Raw genomic sequence first — 22,676 nt, forward strand, 5'->3', positions numbered from 1 at the left:
GGTGTAACGGTACGCACAAGTCACGGTTCGTCAGCACCTCGGTTCGGGGCTCATGGTTCGGTACGGGTTCGGTACAACAGACACTAATTGAATGTAAAACTAAAAATCTGTCTTGTGTTAAAAAAGTAAAAACAACAAGTGCATTAGGAGTGTTATAATGCCATTCATTAATTCTAGAGGTGTCTATGGATATTCTCATTCATCCAGGTCATTGTTCTTTTCTGGGCAAATTGAGTCGTAGGCAACTGGACTTGTATTTGTCTGGGAAGACGTTTCTCCTCTGATCCAAGGGGCTTCATCAGTTCTTATTCAACAAGTCTCACTAGTCCAACTAGCTGGACGATGGTTTCACTGAGAAGCCACACGGTGACATAAATGAAGCAGCAGCTCCTCTAACTTCACTCTCTCATCACTTCTGAGAGAGTGATGAGCACATGCAGTTTCCATCTCCAAAACAAAACAAAAAAAAAAGGTTTCACAACTCTGTGGATTTATCATTTACTCTACATTCATCAAATCCCATTGAGGACAAATAAAGTTGTTGAATTGAATTGAATTGAATTGAATGCTGCAGCGCCACCTGCAGGTCTGGATCAGTTACTACACACACACACACACACACACACACACACTGGTGTTTTTACTGTGCCAGTTCCACCTTTATTCTTTGACTGACACTTTTTATTCCAGTGCTGCTGTGATATTCATAGAAACACTTGTGAAGAAAACATGAAATGTGCCAAAACTGAACAAACTTTTTCTGTTTAAGTGAATTTTTTAAACATGTTGAATGATCTTTGGGGCAAAGGCAATGGTTTCTAGTTAAAGCCAAGATTGTAGGCTATTAAATGGTTTTGATTTTATTTCAGAAGCTGAGAAATAAAGATTTTTCTGAATGATGATGACAGTCGGCCCAGTTTTTCAGAAACCCTCAGGTTTTAGGAGGCGAGGCAAGTTCATCTGTTTGTCCTGTTTTGAAGACATAACTGTTTATTAACCCTCACGTGGGAAATGTGGTTGTTACAGCAGCATTTGTGACATACGGTAAAAAAGTAGAAGAACATGCAGATGTAGAGATAAAAAAACCATGTAAGACAATTAGACAAACATGTAGTTATGTACCAAAATGTTTCAGGAATATACAGTTATTTACAAGAACAGAATATTTTGTACAAACAGTTTGTCTCCAAGGTCTTTCCACAGCGTCATGACAACGACCTCTGACCTGAGGAGGATGTTGTTTAGGTCTTCATGGGTTAAATAAGACAGGAGGTTCCCACTGAGCTGAGGTATCATCAAAACCTATAAGTCTGACACTGAAATATAATATATATGTATAATATAAAATAAAACTAATATAACCTAATATAAGACCATAAACAAATACATTCCTGTAATCGGGTAAAGCCTGTGTTTGGTTTCCTGTCAGTGCTGCGGCTCCAGACCGGGACACTGTTCTGTTCTGTTGTCACTACATGATGATAACGTCACAGTGTTAATGATGAGACACACAGGTGATGCAAAAGTAACTGATACAAACTCAGTTTCCTCCGTAGATCCATTTCCCTCCTAAATAAACGGTCCGGGTATAAAAGTATAATCCGTTTTTTTGTTTCGACGGGAAAACGGAAAAACGGAAACAGCGCCCCTTTTTCCTTTTTTCGTTTTAAAACAAAAACGGAAAAACGGTTTTTGCTTTGTTTTTGCTGTCAGCATCAAAAAACGAGAAAACGAAAAAACCAAAACAAATAACGGCCGAAATTTGGTTTTTGCAAATTCATTTTTTCGTTTTTCGTTTCTTTTTTTTAATTAATATGATTTTTTTTTTTTTTTACAGTCTGACGGCGGACAGACCGGAAGCGGAAGTGAAGTGTAAAACCGTCAAAATAATAGTTTAGCATGCTGGCGCTAACTTCTTAGCGTAGGACTACCGTCCTCTTTCTACACCATAAGGTTCACATTTTATGGTTGTTTGGAAGAACGTGTTAGGCCTATAATTATAATTTTAGCCGAGTATGTGAATGCACTTAGGCTACTGTGGAAAAACTTTAGCCTACTATTATAGGCTTTACGTTCCCTGTCTAAATTAAGATCAAGTCACCAGCAGAGTTCCCCATCACCCACAGTCAAGACTACAGTCTGCAGCCAGACTCTTGGATGATTTTGAAAATGAGAACTTATGACTTAAGTGCAGTTGTTTAGCCACAGGGTGGCGCGTTTTTACATGAATAGTAGACCTCAGTGCTACCACGGCGGATGATGGCAGGCTCTGTGTTCATGATGCGGCTCAACAAAAACTAAATCCCCGGACAGACCATGGATGTATTATGGACAGACCCAACTGGTGTCACGGCGGTGATGAGCTGCACCTATGATCACTTCATTTCATTCAGGAGGAGCAGGTTGATTTACAGTGGAAACCGCTAGTGATCACGGATACAGTAATCAACCCTATTGGGACGGAACTATAGGCTATAAATGCTGTTTATAGGCTAATTCGTTAGTGATCAAGAAATCCGCTTATAGTGCTCATTTTTGGTCATTTTATGGATGAAAACATGCGCAAAAACAATTTAAAAACTACGTGTAGCCTATTTATTTTATTTTCGGCGGTTGATGTGCACTGCTGCAGCAGCCCGCACACGTCGCCGTGCTGTGTGTTGTGCTGTGTGCGTCAGCTGGCTGGCTGAGACACATGACTGTGGGTGCAGCGCGGCTTTTGTGTTGTCTGTTAAAACATGGATGAATGAAACCTATCGACTTTATATCGACCGCAGACGTCAGGAATAGATTTTGGGCTTTTGGCTCGTTGGTTCATCTCCGCATAGCGCTCGTTGTCCGTTATTGGCGTACAATAACGGACTTTACCGCGCGCTGCTGTCATGCAGTGCGCGCTTCTCTCTCTCTCTCTCTGCACGCCAATAACGGACAACGAGCGCTATGCGGAGATGAACCAACGAGCCAAAAGCCCAAAATCTATTCCTGACGTCTGCGGTCGATATAAAGTCGATTCATCCATGTTTTGACCATGTTTTGACAGACAAAACAAGCCGCGCTGCACCCACAATGTGTCTCAGCCGCCAGCTGACGCACACAGCACAACAACACACAGCACAACAACACACAGCACGGCGACGTGTGCGGGCTGCTGCAGCAGTGCACATCAAAGGGACACCGCCGAAAATAAAATAAATAGGCTACACATAGTTTTTAAATTGTTTTTGCGCATGTTTTCATCCATAAAATGACCAAAAATGAGCATTATAAGCGGATTTCTTGATCACTAACGAATTAGCCTATTTAAACAGCATTTAAATAGCCTATAGAAATGATTCCGTCCCAAGCCTTTTGATCTATATAGGCTAAGCGGTTGAGTATCCGTGATCACTAGCGGTTTCCACTGTAAATCAACCTGCTCCTCCCGACTGAAATGAAGTGATCACAGGTGCAGCTCATCACCGCCGTGACAGTTGGGTCTGCAGAGATTTAGTTTTTGTTGAGCCGCATCATGAACACAGAGCCTGGCTGTGTTGGCCATCATCCGCCGTGGTAGCACTGAGGTCTACTATTCATGTAAAAACTGCGTCACCCTGTGGCTAAACAACTGCACTTAAATTCTCTGACTTAAGTCATAAGTTCTCATTTTCAAAATAATTCAAGACAGTCTGGCTGCAGACCTGCAGTGTCAGGACACCTAGTATTGACTGTGGGTGATGGGGACCTCTGCTGGTGACTTGATAGATGTTCTTAATTTAGGCAGGGGACGTAAAGCCTAGCTAATAGTAAAGTTTTTCCACAGTAAGTGCATTCATACACTCAAAATTATAATTATAGGCCTAACACGTTCTTCCAAACAACCAGCTGTCATAGTTTCACAGAAGTAAAAAAAAGAAAGAAAAGTGAACCATGTGGTGTAGAAAGAGGACGGTATTACTCTAAGAAGTTAGCGCCAGCACGCTAAACTATTATTTTGACGGTTTTACACTTCACTTCCGCTTCCGGTTTGTCTGCCCTCATATCATATTAATTAAAAAAAAGAAACGAAAAACGAAAAAATGAATTTGCAAAAAACAAATTTCGGCCGTTATTTGTTTTGGTTTTTTCGTTTTCTCGTTTTTTGATGCTGACAGCAAAAACAAAGCAAAAACCGTTTTTCCGTTTTTGTTTTAAAACGAAAAAAGGAAAAAGGGGCGCTGTTTCCGTTTTTCCGTTTTCCCGTCGAAACAAAAAAACGGATTATACTTTTATACCCGGACCATAAACCCACTAAATCTCTAAATATTAATTGGGTTGTTATCACTATTTTTCATCTCTAGACACTCCTGCACTTTATTTGAGTTTTTAATAGTTTCTCATCAGTACTTTTTATCTACCATATTTATATTTATCTGTGTGAATGTGAGAGTTGTGTGTATGTGAGAACTGTGTGAGGAATGTTGAATTTTTTTTAATCTGTTTTGTGTAGGCTACTTCCGTATGTAATGCAGCAACTTGTGGCACATGACTCTCCATGACAAATATTGAATACATCTATATGTATATAAATATAATAATATATTAGAATAAATCCAGTTAAATAACTCATAAATTAATTTGCTGTATAGACTATAATGAGTAGATAACTTGATAGATAATTTATGAATAAGGGGTGGCAGTAAATAAGTTTTACTTCTTCTCACTCCTTTTCAGATATGAAAAAACAAAGAAACAAAAAAAAATCAAATTACCTTTATTTTCAATTATTTTATTTTGTCCAAATGTTTTCTTTGCAAAGTTTATTTCGGACATGTTAAAAGAAATAAAACATAATACAGAAATTGACAGACATAACAAATACAAACTTAAACTAAACTAAACTAAACTAAACTAAAACTCCCTTCGGTGATAATAAAGTTTATATTGATTGATTGACCCCCCCCCCCTGATGACGTCACAGCCACCGCTCTACCTGGGGTAGGGGGCGGGGCTTAGCTCAGGTTTCAGACGAGCTTCCTGTTACCGCGAGACCCGCGGCGAGGTCAGGACTCAACAAAGAAACGACAACAAACAAAGAAAGAGAAAGAGAGAAGTAGAGACCACCGGGGGACCAGAACCAAGACTAAGACCAGGACCAGGACCAGGACCAGGACCAGGACCAGAACCAGGACCAGGACCAGAACCAGAACCAGAACCAGAACCAGGACTAGGACCAGAACCAGAACCAGAACCAGAACCAGAACCAGAACCAGGACTAGGACCAGAACCAGAACCAGAACCAGGACTAGGACCAGAACCAGAACCAGAACCAGAACCAGAACCAGAACCAGGACTAGGACCAGAACCAGAACCAGAACCAGGACTAGGACCAGGACCAGCATGAAGGAGGAGCAGCAGGTCTGGAGCACCGGACCGAGTCACGAGATGAAAGCAGTAAGTCTTTGTTCCAGGTGGTTTATACTGTGAAGCTCTAGAGGGTTCAGGCTCAAGGCGGCTCTCTTTGAACCCGCTACATCATATTAGACTATAGACTATATATTTTATTTTAGGAGTCAGTCACCACTGATAGAAGTTGTGCGCTCGCAGCAGGACAGATAATCAGATGGATAATCGGTAAAGTTAATAATTTCACTTAATGTGTCCCATGAATAAATTAATTTCGATGTTTCGGCCTGTTAGGTATATCGCAGTGTTTCCCAAACGCACATCCTGAATAAGTCCACACTGTTTCTTTCACATTTAAAAAGGTCTTTGTTGTCTTTGTGCAGAGACAATGAGATTCACTTGTAGCCACAGCACCTAAAAAACCCACTGTTTATGTTTATGTTTATTTGCACGATTATAAAAGCAACAATAAAAGCAAACAATTAAATTGAAAAAAAACAAACAAACATGTGCGGGTGAGGTAGAAACCCATTGGGCTTATATTTAAACCTCACCTATAAAACAATTGCACAAATAGCAAAGCATAACAAACAAAAGAAACATTATATCTTGATAAGCATAGGCACACAGCCTCGCTTTTAATAAAACACACACTCGCTTTCTAGAATTGCGATCAGTGAAATATATGGAAACAAAATAAAACACAATTTAAAATGACAAAACTTGTTGCTCGAGTCTAGTTTATTTAGGTTAAATGAATAAAGCTTCATATTTAAAAGCAGCTCAGTTTAGAGCTGTTAGCAGCTCCTCTCTTCTCATATTTGCAGCAGCTGTTGCTTCCTGAAGCAACCTGAAGGCCTGAAGGCTGCGATCAGTCTTTTTTAGTATCACTCATCCTCTCTCCATTAAAACAACCTGCTCCTCTGGCTCAAATCAGAGGCTGTGATTGGTCCATTCAGTGAGGAAGTAGAATCATATGACACCAAACCATAGATATATACACGTGTATCTAGTGACACCAAACGGCTCCTTTTTTTTCAAGCATGTGTTTATTAGTTTTGTTTGCAATTTACACCAAATCAAACAAGACATTGTTACAGGCAAAGAACAGAGCAAACCTTTTCTCCCTATCCCCCTCCCTCCCCCTCTTCCCCTCTCTAAATAACTAAACCATTAAAACTATTTTAAAAAAAGATGGAAATAAAGCAAAAAGGATGGAATAATAATTAATAAATAAATAAATAAATAAAAGTAGACAAATACTGATAACAGTTACATGATGAATTTCAAGGGTGTTTCTCAGGACATTATATCACACATTCTCCAAACGCCTCCTTTAATGTGTGAACGTGCACAGACCATAAAGCTGAGAGCCGGACTCAACAAACCAAGTTGATAACCAGCTTCGTAGTAACCGTGGTAACTCGGACCAGCCTCTCACTCTGTCTGTCTGTCTGTGTGTGTGTTGCCATAGGAACCGGGGCCGTACCGCTGTGAGCAGTGCTGGAAAACCTTCAGGACGTCGGTGAATCTGAAAGTGCACCGGTACGTGCACACGGGGGAGAAGCCGTTCGGCTGCGACCTGTGCGGGAAGACGTTCAGCACCAGCAGCGGCCTGCAGATCCACCGCCGGCTGCACACCGGGGACCGAGCGCACGCCTGCCAGCTGTGCGGGAAGACGTTCTCGCGCGCCTACCGGCTGCAGCGCCACCGCCTCATCCACACCGGGGAGAAGCCGTTCGGCTGCGACCGCTGCGGGAAGGCCTTCACCGAGCTGGGCTACCTGAAGGAGCACCAGCTGCTGCACCAGGGGCGGAGCTACGGCTGCACGCTCTGCGGCCGCGCCTACGCCTCGCCGCGCTACCTGCGGCTGCACCTGCGGCAGCGCCACGCGGCGGAGGAGGAGGAGGAGGCGGCGGCGCGGCGGCTGCACGCCTGCGACCTGTGTGGGAAGACGTTCACTCTGCTGGGCAGCCTGACGGAGCACCGCCGCTCGCACACCGGGGAGAAGCCGTACAGCTGCGACCGCTGCGGCGCCGCATTCTCCCGCGCAGGAAACCTACGCAGCCACCGGAGGATCCACGAGACGCCGCAGGACCGCAGCCGCCGCGGGAAAAGAGCCGGCGGCCTGGAGGAACCACAGCTTCAGCAGCAGGTCCACACTAGATAGAACCAGGTTGAACCAGATAGAACCAGGGGGAGGATCGGACTACACGCAGACAAATGTCGTGAAAATGTTTTGCCGTTTGCTGTTGGTGAATAATGAAATAGAGACTTCGCCGGCCGACATGCATTTATTTCCTTGCAAGGAAAGGTCAGTTCATATCCGAGTGGATGATGGTAAAGAAAAGACCAAGACAATGGGAAAACCTAAACATTTCTAGCTGAGGGAAGGTCCACTTCTGGGGTGTGTTTGTGTCTTTTGGCCGGCCCCTTCCCTGGTTGTGTTTTCACACCTTCACCTTTGAAGGTATCACCACCGGTCTCCCCAGGTATAATGGAGTTAAGAGATACAATTTAAAATACAAAGGGGTTTGAGTGTGAATTAGGAAGTGGGAAGTTGGGCATCACAGATGGTTCAGTGTAAAGGAACTTGAATTTACAATTGCAGAAGGAAGTCTGGGAAAGTAGGAACGTCTCAAGTGATTAAAACAAAGGAATATTAATATTTACCATTACACGTAGCTCACAGTCGGCCATATTGAGACGGGCACAGACACTTGTATTAGTTCAGGTGGATGGTCCTGTCCTCTGCACTAAGAAAACTATTCATAACTCTGAAAAATAAACCAGAATGTAGCTATTACTTTAACTATTTGCATTATGTTACATTTACAAAAAAAGTACATGATTAATTAAAATGATCCGTGATTCTAAATATGCTGCATCATAACTGTATAAACGTTCATAAAAAATCAAACCGTTTGGAAATGGGACAAAAACTGAGCAAGTTGTGGTCATTACAGCAGAACATGCAGCAGAGGCTTAATGCTCTGAGGGAGAGAGTTGACCTTACCAAGATGGCCGCCGTCATTGGGCAGCAGCGGCGGACGAGTCATCTAGTCTTCTTATATATATCTATGGGTAGAACATCACAGATCACAGACTGAACCACAACCAAGCAGAATCCTGGTTCTTCTTCTCTGCTGCTGCCGTGGTGTCTTCATCATCATCATCATCATCATCGTTGTTGTTGCGACTTTTGTTCCACTGACTCTTTTTTTTTTCTTTTTTTTCTCCCAAAAACTTTATTGAAAGAGACCAGCACATACAAATTAAACTCCCATACAACACGTGATGGTTTTGTCCCACCGACTCTCCGTAGTTCTGCAGTCTGGTGTGACCTCATGATGATGTCACAGGAGCACGTGTGTGTGTTTGTATTTCTGTACTGATGATGTTTGGCCACTAGAGGGCCCTGTTCACCACACACACACACACTCACACACACACACACACACACACACACACAGACACACACACACACAGTGGTCACTGACGTGGTTTTTAAATAACTTTATTGACATTTTGTCCAGTGGTTCGGTTACATCAGGGGAACAACAGGGGGGGGGGGGGGATGTGACCATGTGACCAACCACAGCTCGCCACCTCAGCCTGTCGTCACGGCGACTGGGTGATCAGCCAACACCTGAGTCAAACACAGTGTCATTGATTGATTATAGATGATGATGATGTCATAACGTCTGGACACTGATCGATAACTGATCGATAACTGATCGATAACTGATCGATAACTGATCAATAACTGTAAAGACTCTGATGAAAGTGAATAAAACCTTTGCTTCAGTTTGAGACGTTGTAGTTGATGAATGTTGACGTTGTCACAGTTTGTGGGCGGAGCCACCGGGCTCTAAACGCTACGGGTCGACATTCATGAGAGTAAAACCTACTACTGAGTGTGTGTGTGTGTGTGTGTGTGTAACGGGAGAGATGAGGGGAGGCTGTTACCATGGCGACGCCTGTTGCCGTGGTAGCAGGTGTTACAGGTGATGTTTACATTGACTTGTTCAGACCGAGAACTGATTGATTATTGGTTATTGGTTATCGGTTGTGTTTATATCGGCTCATGCACGCGTGAACATAAATGCATAGGTGATTGACGCGAGGGCGTTGCCATGACGACGGCGTCGGGCGATTGCATCTTCACGTTGATATAAGAATAAATATTTCTGGTTATTTGACATGTTGCCGTCTCCGTGGCTACCTCCCCCTCAGCTCCGCCCCTCCTTCTTGGAGTTTCGTGGCTTGTTGCCGAGCAACGCGTCCATCTCCGTGATGAGGGGCGGAGTCAGCTGAGACAGAACCTGGAAGACAGGAAGAGAAAGGGTTGTTGCCATGCCAACCTTCAGAGGGGGCGGGGCAGTCGGGGGCGGAGCCTCACCTTGATGGAGCCGAGGTTCTCGAGAAGCTGCTCGGTGTTGGAGACGCCGAGGAGGACGGAGCTGACGCCTTCGCTACGGAGACACCAGGCTGAGAGACAGACAGGTTAGAGAGACAGACAGGTTAGAGACAGACAGGTTAGAGACAGACAGGTAGAGAGACAGACAGGTGAGATAGAGACAGACAGGTAGAGAGACAGACAGGTAGAGAGACAGACAGGTGAGATAGAGACAGACAGGTAGAGAGACAGACAGGTAGAGAGACAAACAGGTAGAGACAGACAGGTAGAGAGACAGACAGGTAGACAGACAGACAGACAGGTAGAGAGACAGACAGGTTAGAGACAGACAGGTTAGAGACAGACAGGTAGAGAGACAGACAGGTGAGATAGAGACAGACAGGTAGAGAGACAGACAGGTAGAGAGACAAACAGGTAGAGACAGACAGGTAGAGAGACAGACAGGTAGACAGACAGACAGACAGGTAGAGAGACAGACAGGTTAGAGAGACAGGTGAGATAGAGACAGACAGGTTACAGACAGACAGGTTAGAGAGACAGGTGAGATAGAGACAGACAGGTTACAGACAGACAGGTTAGAGAGACAGGTGAGATAGAGACAGACAGGTAGAGACAGACAGGTAGAGAGACAGACAGACAGGTAGAGAGACAGACAGGTTACAGACAGACAGGTTAGAGAGACAGGTGAGATAGAGACAGACAGTTAGAGACAGACAGGTAGAGACAGACAGGTGGAGACAGACAGGTAGAGACAGACAGGTAGAGAGACAGACAGGTAGAGACAGACAGGTAGAGACAGACAGGTGTAGAGACAGACAGGTAGAGACAGACAGGTAGAGACAGACAGGTAGAGACAGACAGGTGGAGACAGACAGGTGAGAGACAGACAGGTAGAGACAGACAGGTAGAGAGACAGACAGGTAGAGAGACAGACAGGTAGAGAGACAGACAGGTTAGAGAGACAGGTGAGATAGAGACAGACAGGTAGAGAGACAGACAGGTAGAGAGACAGACAGGTTAGAGAGACAGGTGAGATAGAGACAGACAGGTAGAGAGACAGACAGGTAGAGAGACAGACAGGTTAGAGAGACAGGTGAGATAGAGACAGACAGGTAGAGACAGACAGGTAGAGACAGACAGGTAGAGAGACAGACAGGTAGAGAGACAGACAGGTTACAGACAAAACAAAAACAATTTTAGAAATAAGTGGTCAAATTTCTCAAAAACAATTCTAGAAAAAAGTGGCAAAATTTCTCAAAAAGTGGTCAAATTTAAGTGTTAGACAGACAGACAGACAGACAGACAGGTAGACAGACAGACAGGTAGAGACAGAGACAGGTAGACAGACAGACAGGTAGAGAGACAGACAGGTAGGACTGACCTATAGCCAGCTGAGCAGCAGTGCAGTTCAGTTTGTCTGCCAGCAGGTGGAGGTCTTTGATTTTACTGAGCTGCTTCTTCCCTTCGTCGCTGTGGAGACGCTCCTTCAGCCAGGTGTAGCCCTGACACACACACACACACACACACACACTCAGTACGTTTACATGACACTTGAAAAAAATGAATTATTGCCTTAATCCGACTATAACTGAACAACTGAAGTGCATGTAAACACCTTAGTCCGACTGAAATCGATCAAGACACCCAGATAATGTGATTGGAGTTAGATTTTCTCCGTCATGTAAACACCTTAGTCGGAGTAGAACTGGACAATGCATGTGTGCTGCTCCACAACAGTAGAGACGGCACCAAGTGGAGCAGAGAAGCCGCCTGAACCCGGCAAAGTAAAGAAAAAAACCCAACGTCAGCGCAGATTCAATGCATTTCACACAGCGCCACCAGCAGGAGGGTTTTATTAGAGAGAGAGATGAAAAAGGAAGCCCGTATCCTATTCTCAGCGTGAATCCGGTCCAGACTGGTGCTTCTGGTCGGGAACTGCAGTTGAGAATTTATTATTAAACTACTTAGTTGTTTATGTTCAGTTTTTTAGGAGGTGACAGAGAAGTCAACAGGACAGGGGGTGTATTAACCCGCTGAAACAACAGGTGACACCATGAGGGGGCGATGGACCCGTCAGTTATTACATTTTCTCAGTTGCATGTAAATTGAGACAAGGACAGAAGTCTAAGCTCTGCATGTAAACGTACTGACTGATCACCACGGTAACAGATGGGTTGTGTGTGTGTGTGTGTGTCTGTGTGTGTGTGTGTGTGTGTGTGTTACCTTCATGGCGGCTCTGGAGCTCTCTGGAACGCCCTCGTTGTATTTCCCCGTCAGGAGGCCACAGGCCAGCGGAGACCAGGTCACCGCTCCCACACCTGAGAGACAGACAGCTCACTCACCTGTGTGTGTGTGTGTGTGTGTGTGTGTGTGTGTGTGTGTGTGTGTGTGTGTGTGTGTCTCTGTGTGTGTGTGTGTGTGTGTAGCGTACCTATCTTGTGGTAGAGCTCCGGCAGGTGCAGCTCCACCTTGTCTCTCTGGAAGTAGTGATACTCTGCCTGTTCACACACCGGAGGAACCAGGTTGAACTGTCGCGCTACCGAGTACGCCTCCTGACGGGGGAGACGGGTAGAGAGACAGACAGGTAGAGATGGACAGGTGAGACAGGTAGAGAGACAGACAGGTGAGACAGGTAGAGAGAGAGATAGACAGGTAGAGATGGACAGGAGAGACAGGTATAGAGAGAGAGAGACAGGAGAGACGGGTAGAGAGATAAATAGACAGGTGAGACAGGTAGAGAGAGACAGACAGACAGGTAGAGACAGACAGGTAGAGATGGACAGGTGAGACAGGTATAGAGAGAGAGAGACAGGAGAGACGGGTAGAGAGATAAATAGACAGGTGAGACAGGTAGAGAGAGACAGACAGGTAGAGATGGACAGGTGAGACAGGTAGAGAGAGACAGACAGACAGGTAGAGACAGACAGGTAGAGATGGACAGGTGAGACAGGTATAGAGAGAGAGAGACAGGAGAGACGGGTAGAGAGATAAATAGACAGGTGAGACAGGTAGAGAGAGAGATAGACAGGTAGAGATGGACAGGAGAGACAGGTATAGAGAGAGAGAGACAGGAGAGACGGGTAGAGAGATAAATAGACAGGTGAGACAGGTAGAGAGAGACAGACAGGTAGAGATGGACAGGTGAGACAGGTAGAGAGAGACAGACAGACAGGTAGAGACAGACAGGTAGAGATGGACAGGTGAGACAGGTATAGAGAGAGAGAGACAGGAGAGACGGGTAGAGAGATAAATAGACAGGTGAGACAGGTAGAGACAGGTAGAGAGAGAGAGAAGAGAGAGAGATAGACAGGGGAGACAGGGAGAGAGACAGACAGGTGAGACAGGTAGAGAGAGAGAGAGACAGACAGGTAGAGAGAGACAGGTAGAAACAGACAGGTAGAGAGAGACAGACAGGTGTATAGACAGACAGGTTGTACCATGATCTCCACGGCGTTCCAGCGAGACGTTCCCCAGTACATGGCCATCCCCTGATCGATCACAAAGGTCATGGCTCGGACCACCTCTGGCAACACAGATCAATAACCACCAGTAACCATCGGATCAATAACAGTCTGATCAATAACCATCTGATCAATAACCATCAATAACCATCAATAACCACCAGTAACCATCGGATCAATAACCATCAATAACCATCAATAACCATCAGTAACCATCAATAACCACCAGTAACCATCTGATCAATAACAGTCTGATCAATAACCATCCGATCAATAACCATCCGATCAATAACCATCTGATCAATAACCATCTGATCAATAACCATCTGATCAATAACCATCTGATCAATAACCATCCGATCAATAACCATCAATAACCATCAATAACCACCAGTAACCATCGGATCAATAACCATCAATAACCATCAATAACCATCAGTAACCATCAATAACCACCAGTAACCATCTGATCAATAACAGTCTGATCAATAACCATCCGATCAATAACCATCTGATCAATAACCATCTGATCAATAACCATCTGATCAATAACCATCCGATCAATAACCATCAATAACCATCAATAACCACCAGTAACCATCGGATCAATAACCATCAATAACCATCAATAACCATCAGTAACCATCAATAACCACCAGTAACCATCGGATCAATAACAGTCTGATCAATAACCATCGGATCAATAACCATCTGATCAATAACCACCTGATCAATAACAGTCTGATCAATAACCACCTGATCAATAACCACCTGATCAATAACAGTCTGATCAATAACCACCTGATCAATAACAGTCTGATCAATAACAGTCTGATCAATAACAGTCTGATCAATAACAGTCTGATCAATAACCACCTGATCAATAACAGTCTGATCAATAACAGTCTGATCAATAACAGTCTGATCAATAACAGTCTGATCAATAACAGTCTGATCAATAACCATCTGATCAATAACAGTCTGATCAATAACCACCTGATCAATAACAGTCTGATCAATAACCATCTGATCAATAACCACCTGATCAATAACCATCTGATCAATAACCATCTGATCAATAACCACCTGATCAATAACAGTCTGATCAATAACAGTCTGATCAATAACCATCTGATCAATAACAGTCTGATCAATAACCACCTGATCAATAACAGTCTGATCAATAACCACCTGATCAATAACCACCTGATCAATAACAGTCTGATCAATAACAGTCTGATCAATAACCATCTGATCAATAACCACCTGATCAATAACCATCCGATCAATAACCACCTGATCAATAACCACCTGATCAATAACAGTCTGATCAATAACAGTCTGATCAATAACCATCTGATCAATAACCACCTGATCAATAACAGTCTGATCAATAACAGTCTGATCAATAACCACCTGATCAATAACAGTCTGATCAATAACCACCTGATCAATAACAGTCTGATCAATAACCACCTGATCAATAACCACCTGATCAATAACCATCTGATCAATAACCATCTGATCAATAACCACCTGATCAATAACCACCTGATCAATAACCATCTGATCAATAACCATCTGATCAATAACCACCTGATCAATAACCATCTGATCAATAACCACCTGATCAATAACCACCTGATCAATAACCACCTGATCAATAACCATCTGATCAATAACCATCTGATCAATAACCACCTGATCAATAACAGTCTGATCAATAACCATTAGGTGTGTGTCACGAGATCGAGACGAGACGAGATTTTAATAAAACTACAATGACAGAATCTCTGACTGGACCAACAGACTTCTATTTAACTGAGCTGCTCATGCATTTTAATGTTTTATTATAACTCTTTACATGCATGATGTAAGCATGAGCTTTAAATAAACTGAAACTAAAACTAAAATTTATAAAAGTTAAAATAAAATAAATATTCCTTTCTTTTTTTCCAAGTGCAAACAATATTATGTCGCAGAGTTTCCTCTAGGATTTTTTTTTAATAGAGGCAAGTAAGGTGAATGTTTGTGTTAATCTAAGTCTTAAATAGTTGTATCTTCCAACAGCAATCACTTCTATAGAGTGTTTGGTCTGAAACACGGGTCTGTCAGTCACTCTGCTCTGCTCTGAGCCCAGGAGAAAACTTTCCTTGTATCCTACAACCTTTATCCAATGAGGAGAGAGAACGGCATAAAGGGGCAGTCCTCTCTGTGTGTGCAGCCAAGGGATGCACGGAGAGCTACTTGGAGCTAACGTCTGGACAGCTGGGAACAGCTTTTTATTGGATAATATGTATTTCTGGTTGAATAAAACTACATGAAATTGATTGCGTATCCCTCTTTCATATTGTCATTATTGGTAACCGTTTTATAAAAGCAATACGTATATCACTCCAGTCCTCCAGGGGGTCTGTGCTCATTCTACCACTCTAAGGGGGAACAACGCCCCTTAGAGTGGTAGAATGAGCAGAGACCACGGACTGGAGGGATATATTGCTTAAATAACGCGACCTGCGTGCCCGTGTGTGTGTGTGTAAGTGCTTGTGTGTGCGCCAGCGCGCGTGCGAGAGGGAGAGAGAGAGAGTCTGGGTGCGCTGGTTGATAAGTTTGGTTTTCACTGAGGAGGAACCATGAAGAACTCAGCTGTGATTGAACAGAAAAGCACCTAAACAGAGGTAGAACTGTGTGGAAAGGAGTGAAAAGTAGTGGTAACTGCTAGTGGAAACCCTGCTTTCATTTAAAGGGATAGTTCAACATTTTGGCAAAATGGCCCATTGCCATAATCCCTATAGTCATAGCAGTAGGTTCGTTACCTTTATTTGTCGGTGTAAGCTATTTTTAGAACGGAGGAGCGGAGCGTCAGGCTGCTCAGAGCTACACTATGGAGGCTAATGGAATTTCTTGGTTTCCCTCATCAAACTCATCAAATACACAACCCAACAACTCCAAAAGGCTGTCGTGGACAAGTTGTGAGCTGCACATTCACCACGCTATGAGATAATAATGGAACGTTACGAAACGGAGCCGTTTTCGAGGTAAATACAGAGACTGCTTGCTGAAAAACTGTCCCTGAAGGCAACGCGCATCAGTGGTTTTGCATGAATTTACCTCTAAAACGGCTCCGTCTCGTAACATTCCATTATTATCTCATAGCGTGGTGATTGTGCAGCTCACAACTTGTCCACGACAGCCTTTTGGAGTTGTTGGGTTGTGTATTTGATGAGTTTGATGAGGAAAACCAAGAAATTCCCTTAGCCTCCATAGCATAGCTCTGAACAGCCTGCCGCTCCGCTCCTCCGTTCTAAGAATAGCTTACACCGACAAATAAAGGTAACGAACCTACTGCTATGACTATAGCGATTATGGCAATGGGCCAATTTGCCAAAATGTTGAACTATCCCTTTAACATTAAAAAATAAATTTAAAAAAAATCTTTCGAGACAGATTTTTAACGCGACGAGAAATATCGCAGAGTTTAATCTTGCGAGATCTCGTCACACCCCTAATAACCATCTGATCAGTGTGTGTGTGTGTGTGTGTGTGTGTGTGTGTGTGTATTGACCCTCCATCGGAGCGTTGATGTCGCTCCTGTTGGCGAAGACGATGTCGACGTAGTCCAGCTGTAGCCTGGACAGAGATCCACGCAGACCTGAGGGATGTGAAAGAAAAACCACTTCAATCAACGGAAACATTTGGTGTTGATGACAAATAATCACTGAAAGAAGTCAAACATTTCCCCTGGGGGGTTAATAGTTGGTCCTTTATTAAAGATTCCCTGAGGAAGAGTCTCATATTAATGTGGTTGAATCTACGTTACCACTTGTTAATGCTCCATTTAGATAAACATATCCTTTTGTCTCTATAGTTATTGTGATATTGTTATTTATAGGGCTAAACCCAAAAAGTTTGAAGCTTCGAAGCTTCGTTTGTTGCCATGGTAATCGATCATGAAGTCCGTGATCGATTTTCTTTCTTTTTTTTCCTTTTTGACACCGGTTCTCATCGGCAGTTGTTACATTAAAACGAGGAGGCTACTTGTCATCCTGGAAACCTGCCTGATTGTGGAGATATGCAGTGTTTGTTTGACGTTACTTTCATTATTTCTGCTACGACGTTACGATCGCGTACCCCCGCGGCCATCGAAGCTTTGGTTTTGACCGATCTTATGTCCGCGAAGCTTCGATTATCAAAATACAGTATGGTAATCGGGACAGCCCTAATTATTTAGTGGTCGACTCGTCCAGCATTTTAATTTTTTTATTTATTTAACCTTTATTTACCCAGGCAAGCAAATTAAGAACAACATTCTTATTTTCAAGTGCAGCCTGAAAAGAGCTAGAAGCTCTTTAAGGGGGAGGGGAGTGCTAAGAGTTAAAACAGGGTTATATAAATGACACTTAGAAAAATACAAAACAATACAATGCAATACAATAAAACAGTTAAAGGGACAACCAGGAGTTTCTATTTGGTTATAAAAAGTCTGATATTAATGTGGATGAATCTACGTCACCACTTGTTAACCCTCTATTGCATGAAATATTACTAAGGCATGGTAAAAAATGTTTTGCATGTTTTTATTACTTAAAATTGTCTAAATAACAGAAATATTAAAAAAAATCTTAAATTTTTTGTAAAGGGGGGGTCGTTGGTAAATTGTTGCCATATGGCAACAATATGCAATCGTGGAAAGTCCCATAAAATCAACATTTTTGACCAAAAACTAATTTTATTTAAAGCAAAACTCAACAAATCCATCTCATACTCAACCAAAACTAACAAACAAACATTTATACAATAAAAACATTGTATAATTTCGCGGTTAAGGCGGCATAGCGGAATGCAGCAGTAGACTGTAGCTCCATACCAGTCGGTTGCAAAACTAAATAATACTCGAGATATTAACACTTCAGAGGCTGTGTTTCGTCACCATGAAAGGAGCGAAGACAAACAGAGGACAAAAAAGTGCACAGAAAACAGGGAATATAACGCAACCGTCGTTACAACCCCTACCTGACTCGGAGGACTCCGAGGAGGAAGAAAATGGCGACAGGACGAAGCTAATTGAGAAAACTCAAGCTGGTGACATACTGCAAGAATTAACGTCTGTTACCAAAAACCTGAGGGAATTCAAACGCGAGATGCAAAATACTCTTAAAGATTTCCAGGCCGACCTCAGAAGAGACGTAAGAGAAGAGCTAACTACATTCAAACAGGATATTAGCCAGAAGCTAACCGAAACCGCCACTACTCTACAGGCCCAAGGTGAAGCTATCAGCGTAGCTGAAACACGCATATCAGATCTGGAAGCAAGCGGCCCGGTGGCTAAAGACGCGCTCCTGTTGCTTCTTAATCAACACAGTAAGATGCAAGAAAAACTGACCGACTTAGAGAATAGATCCAGGAGAAACAACATACGGCTCTACGGGTTACCAGAAAATACAGAAGGCACTTCAATGGTGGATTTTGTCAACAATCTGCTCACCACCGAACTCGCCCTGCCTGATGAAGTCAAATTAGAGATCCAGAGAGCACACAGAGCACTAGTCGCTAAACCCGACTCAAACTCACCACCCAGGTCTGTTATTGTGAACTTTTTACGATTCGAAATCAAAGAGATGGTGCTAAAATCAGCATGGAAAAAGAAAGTGTGTGTGGGTGAAAAACAGATTTTTTTTGACCACGACTACTCAAACGAAGTAATGATTAAGCGCCGAGCCTATAAAGAAATTAAGAAGGCTTTAAAAGAAAAAGGAGTACGTTTCCAGACCCCTCTCGCAAGAATCCGCATCCACTGGAGCAGTGGGACCCGGACCTACGAGAGTGCCCGGGAGGCGGCACTCGCCCTGAGGGCACAAGGAATAGACGTGGAGACTCCGAAAGTCACATCGGACATGAACATGGAGGAATGTATCCGAAAAGCGTTTCCATGGCAACACGTAGCTTCCAGAGATGACGGAAACCAGACGGCAACACGCGCGAGGGAGAGGCTGCAGGGGTTCAGGAGAGAAACACAGCGCTGATGAGACAGATAAGTGACCATGCAGGACTGAATCTAAAAGAGCTACAGGTTGAAGTAAAGGAAGCTATGGGGTGAAAGACACACAAGGACATCACTCAGGAAAGAGACATTTTCAGTTTTGATTAACATAAGGGCAAATAAATATTCAATTTTATTTTTTATTGTATTTTTTATTTATTTTTAAAATCCATAATATATAGTTTTAAGATGCAAGGTTTGCATTTTTTTCTTATTTATCTTCTGCCTTCTTCATACAAACCCCTCTAAAATATAGCCCTCTCTAGCCTTACAAAACTGCTTGGTCACTACTAAATGCACAGGAAAATGCATCCGACTGGCTGGATTACATTTAGACTAATGTTGGACATGTCTAGGAGGAATGGAAGAGACCACTCCACCCCTAGGGGGGGCCCCGTCCGTTGGGAAAGGAATATCCCCCTACCCACCAACAGGGACTCAAAGGGAATAATGTTTTCCCTACTCACGGAAGAGACTGTTCTTGTTCGTATTTCTGTTGGGACATTGTTCTGTCCCTTTTGTTTCAGTTCTGAAGACCTACATACATCTGCAATGACAATCGAAGGTAATACAGTACATAGGGAGGTTTTAAGTTACTTTACTCCATCAGACAAATGGTGAAAATAATTACTCTGAATGTTAACGGGATTCTTAAACCGGCTAAGAGGACCAAAATTTTAACTAAATTACAGAGAGAAAAAATAGATATAGCTTTCCTGCAGGAGACGCATCTCACAGAAATAGAACACAAGAAACTTAAAAGGAAAGGTTTTAAGCATGTGTTTTCATCCTCGAATAGATCAAAACACAACAGAGGTGTGGCCATTTTGATTTCAGGGAATATTGTTTATGAACATCTAACACAAATAACAAACAAGGAGGGTACATTTATTTTGATTAAGGGCAAGATTGATGGTGTTTTAATAACTCTGTATAATGTATATGTACCACCAGGGTCAGGGTGGGAATTCTATCAACAAATATTTGACAAAATAATAATGGAATCAGAGGGAATAACAATTTGTGGAGGAGACTTCAATTTAACTTTAAACCCAAACTTGGACTCCTCTGGTACGAGAATGCGCAAACCCAATAACACTGCTAAAAAAACACGCACTTTAATGGCAGAATTAGATATAGTTGATGTATGGAGAGAAAATAACTTGACAACTAAGGATTACACTTATTTCTCCTCCCCACATTCGGTATATTCAAGAATCGACTATTTCTTGATGTTTAAGAAGGACAAACAGTGGGTCGAAAAATGTCACATAGGATGCATGGATATATCAGACCACTGCCCAGTTTATATGTCAGTGAACATAGGAACTAGACGTAAAGAAACACTCTGGAAACTGAACTCCAGTATCTTAAATAAAGACACGGCAGAACATTTAACAAACGAAATAGAGGAATATTTAAAATTTAATGATAACGGAGAGGTGTCGCCGACTGTGCTTTGGGACGCATGCAAGGTAGTAATGAGAGGCAAATTAATTGCTATGACATCCTTGCTTAAGAAACGCAGGAAGGAAAAACTGGATAAACTCTATAACGAATTAGAAATATTAGAACAACGGCATAAAAATTCATTAAGCTCAAATATAAAAATAGAGATGAAAATTTAAAAAAATGAAATTGAAGAAATATATGCACAGGAAATTCAAAAAAAATTAATGTACACCAAACAAAAATACTATGAAGGAGGCAGTAAGCATGCTCGACTCCTTGCCTTTAAACTGCGAAAACAACAAGCAGATAATACAGTATATTCCATAAAGGACCCAGTGACTAAACAAACATACCATGACATCGATAATATTAAAAGTTGTTTTAAAACTTTTTATGAAAAACTATACACCCAACCACAGGTAGATAATGACAGCAAAATGGATGATTTTTTGAAATCAGTGAATTTGCCAGTCCTTTCTGAAACTCAAAATAATACATTAAAGTCAGCGATAACAACAGAAGAAGTCAAAAACGCCATAACAAGACTGAAAACAAATAAATCCCCAGGTCCTGATGGATACACAGCACAATGGTACAAAACTCTAAGAGAGGTATTGACACCTATTTTAGTGAAAACATTTAATTGGGTTTTGCAGACAAAAGAGACTCCAATTTCCTGGAAGGAAGCAACAATATCGGTTATTCCAAAACCAGGAAAGGATAAATCAGAATGCACTAATTATAGGCCAATCAGTGTACTAAACCTAGACTATAAGTTGTTCACTTCTATCCTTGCTAAAAGATTTGACAAGATTCTGCCACAGATCATACATTTGGATCAAACAGGGTTTATTCAAAGTCGACAAACCCAAGACAATATAAGACGTACACTGCAGATTATTAGACATACCACCCAAAACAATCTCCAGGCAATGATAGTAAGCTTGGACGCAGAAAAAGCCTTCGATTCTGTAAGATGGACCTTTCTATTCAAAGTAATGGAAAAATTTGGCTTTAATGATACAATAATACAAACAATAGAAACATTATACAAAAACCCATCAGCTCGGCTGAAGATTAATGGAGAACTCTCAGAATCATTTATACTTGAACGATCAACGAGACAAGGATGCCCATTGAGCCCTCTTCTCTTTGCTATTTTTATCGAGCCTTTAGCTCAAGGAATAAGACAAAATGAAGCAATTGAGGGGATAAAAATGGTAGATGATCAGAAACTGGCGTTATTTGCTGACGATGTATTAATATATCTAAATAATCCAACAGGATCCTTGCCAGCATTAATGACATGTTTAAATGAATATGGCTCTTTCTCAGGTTATAAATTAAATGTTCAAAAAACACAGATCCTTAGTTTTGGTTACAATCCCCCTACTGATCTCCGTCAGAAATTTCAGTTAAACTGGGATGAAAAATCGATAAAATATTTAGGAATACATATTCCTAAAGACCTGTTAAGAATAGCAGAAATCAATTATAAACCTCTTATTAAGGAAATCAAGGAAGATATTCATAGATGGAGTCTGATACCATACCTAAGCCTCAGCTCACGTATTGAATCCATCAAGATGAACATCCTGCCAAGGGTTTTATACCTCTTTCAGTCATTACCCTTAGAAGCACCAGAAAAACAATTTCAAGAATGGGACAGATTAATTTCTAGGTACATATGGGCTGGGAAAAAACCCAGGATACGATATAAGATACTCCAGCTCTCAAAAGAAAAAGGAGGACTAGCTCTTCCTATTCTAAAAGACTATTACAAGGCAGCCCAACTTAGACCTTTAATAGGTTGGTGTACTCCTAGTTACAAGGCTAGATGGAAAAATATTGAACAAACAATGGGAAAAGGATTCCCAGTCACTGCGTTGATTGGGGATCCATCACTACACAAACACCTTACTGATCAAGACAATCCATGGAT

The 22,676-nt window shown here is 42.3% G+C and overlaps 1 protein-coding gene across 1 annotated transcript in view; it reads right to left on the reverse strand.

The window, feature by feature from the left end:
- Positions 1-9,440: 9,440 nt before the first annotated feature.
- Positions 9,441-22,676, reverse strand: part of LOC146968246 (voltage-gated potassium channel subunit beta-2-like) — a 38,319-nt gene continuing 25,083 nt past the window's right edge. The window contains exons 8-14 of the mRNA XM_085759937.1: positions 16,808-16,894; positions 13,219-13,304; positions 12,213-12,333; positions 12,005-12,099; positions 11,163-11,283; positions 9,764-9,852; positions 9,441-9,686 (exon numbers count right to left, since the gene is read on the reverse strand). Coding sequence (XP_085616063.1) covers positions 9,594-9,686; positions 9,764-9,852; positions 11,163-11,283; positions 12,005-12,099; positions 12,213-12,333; positions 13,219-13,304; positions 16,808-16,894 — 692 coding nt within the window. The 3' untranslated portion in view covers positions 9,441-9,593. The remainder of the gene's footprint in view (positions 9,687-9,763; positions 9,853-11,162; positions 11,284-12,004; positions 12,100-12,212; positions 12,334-13,218; positions 13,305-16,807; positions 16,895-22,676) is intronic.

This window comes from Trachurus japonicus, chromosome 18 (assembly GCF_045865225.1).
Source record: "Trachurus japonicus isolate A0001 chromosome 18, Traja_1.0".
Lineage (NCBI taxonomy): Eukaryota > Metazoa > Chordata > Actinopteri > Carangiformes > Carangidae > Trachurus > Trachurus japonicus.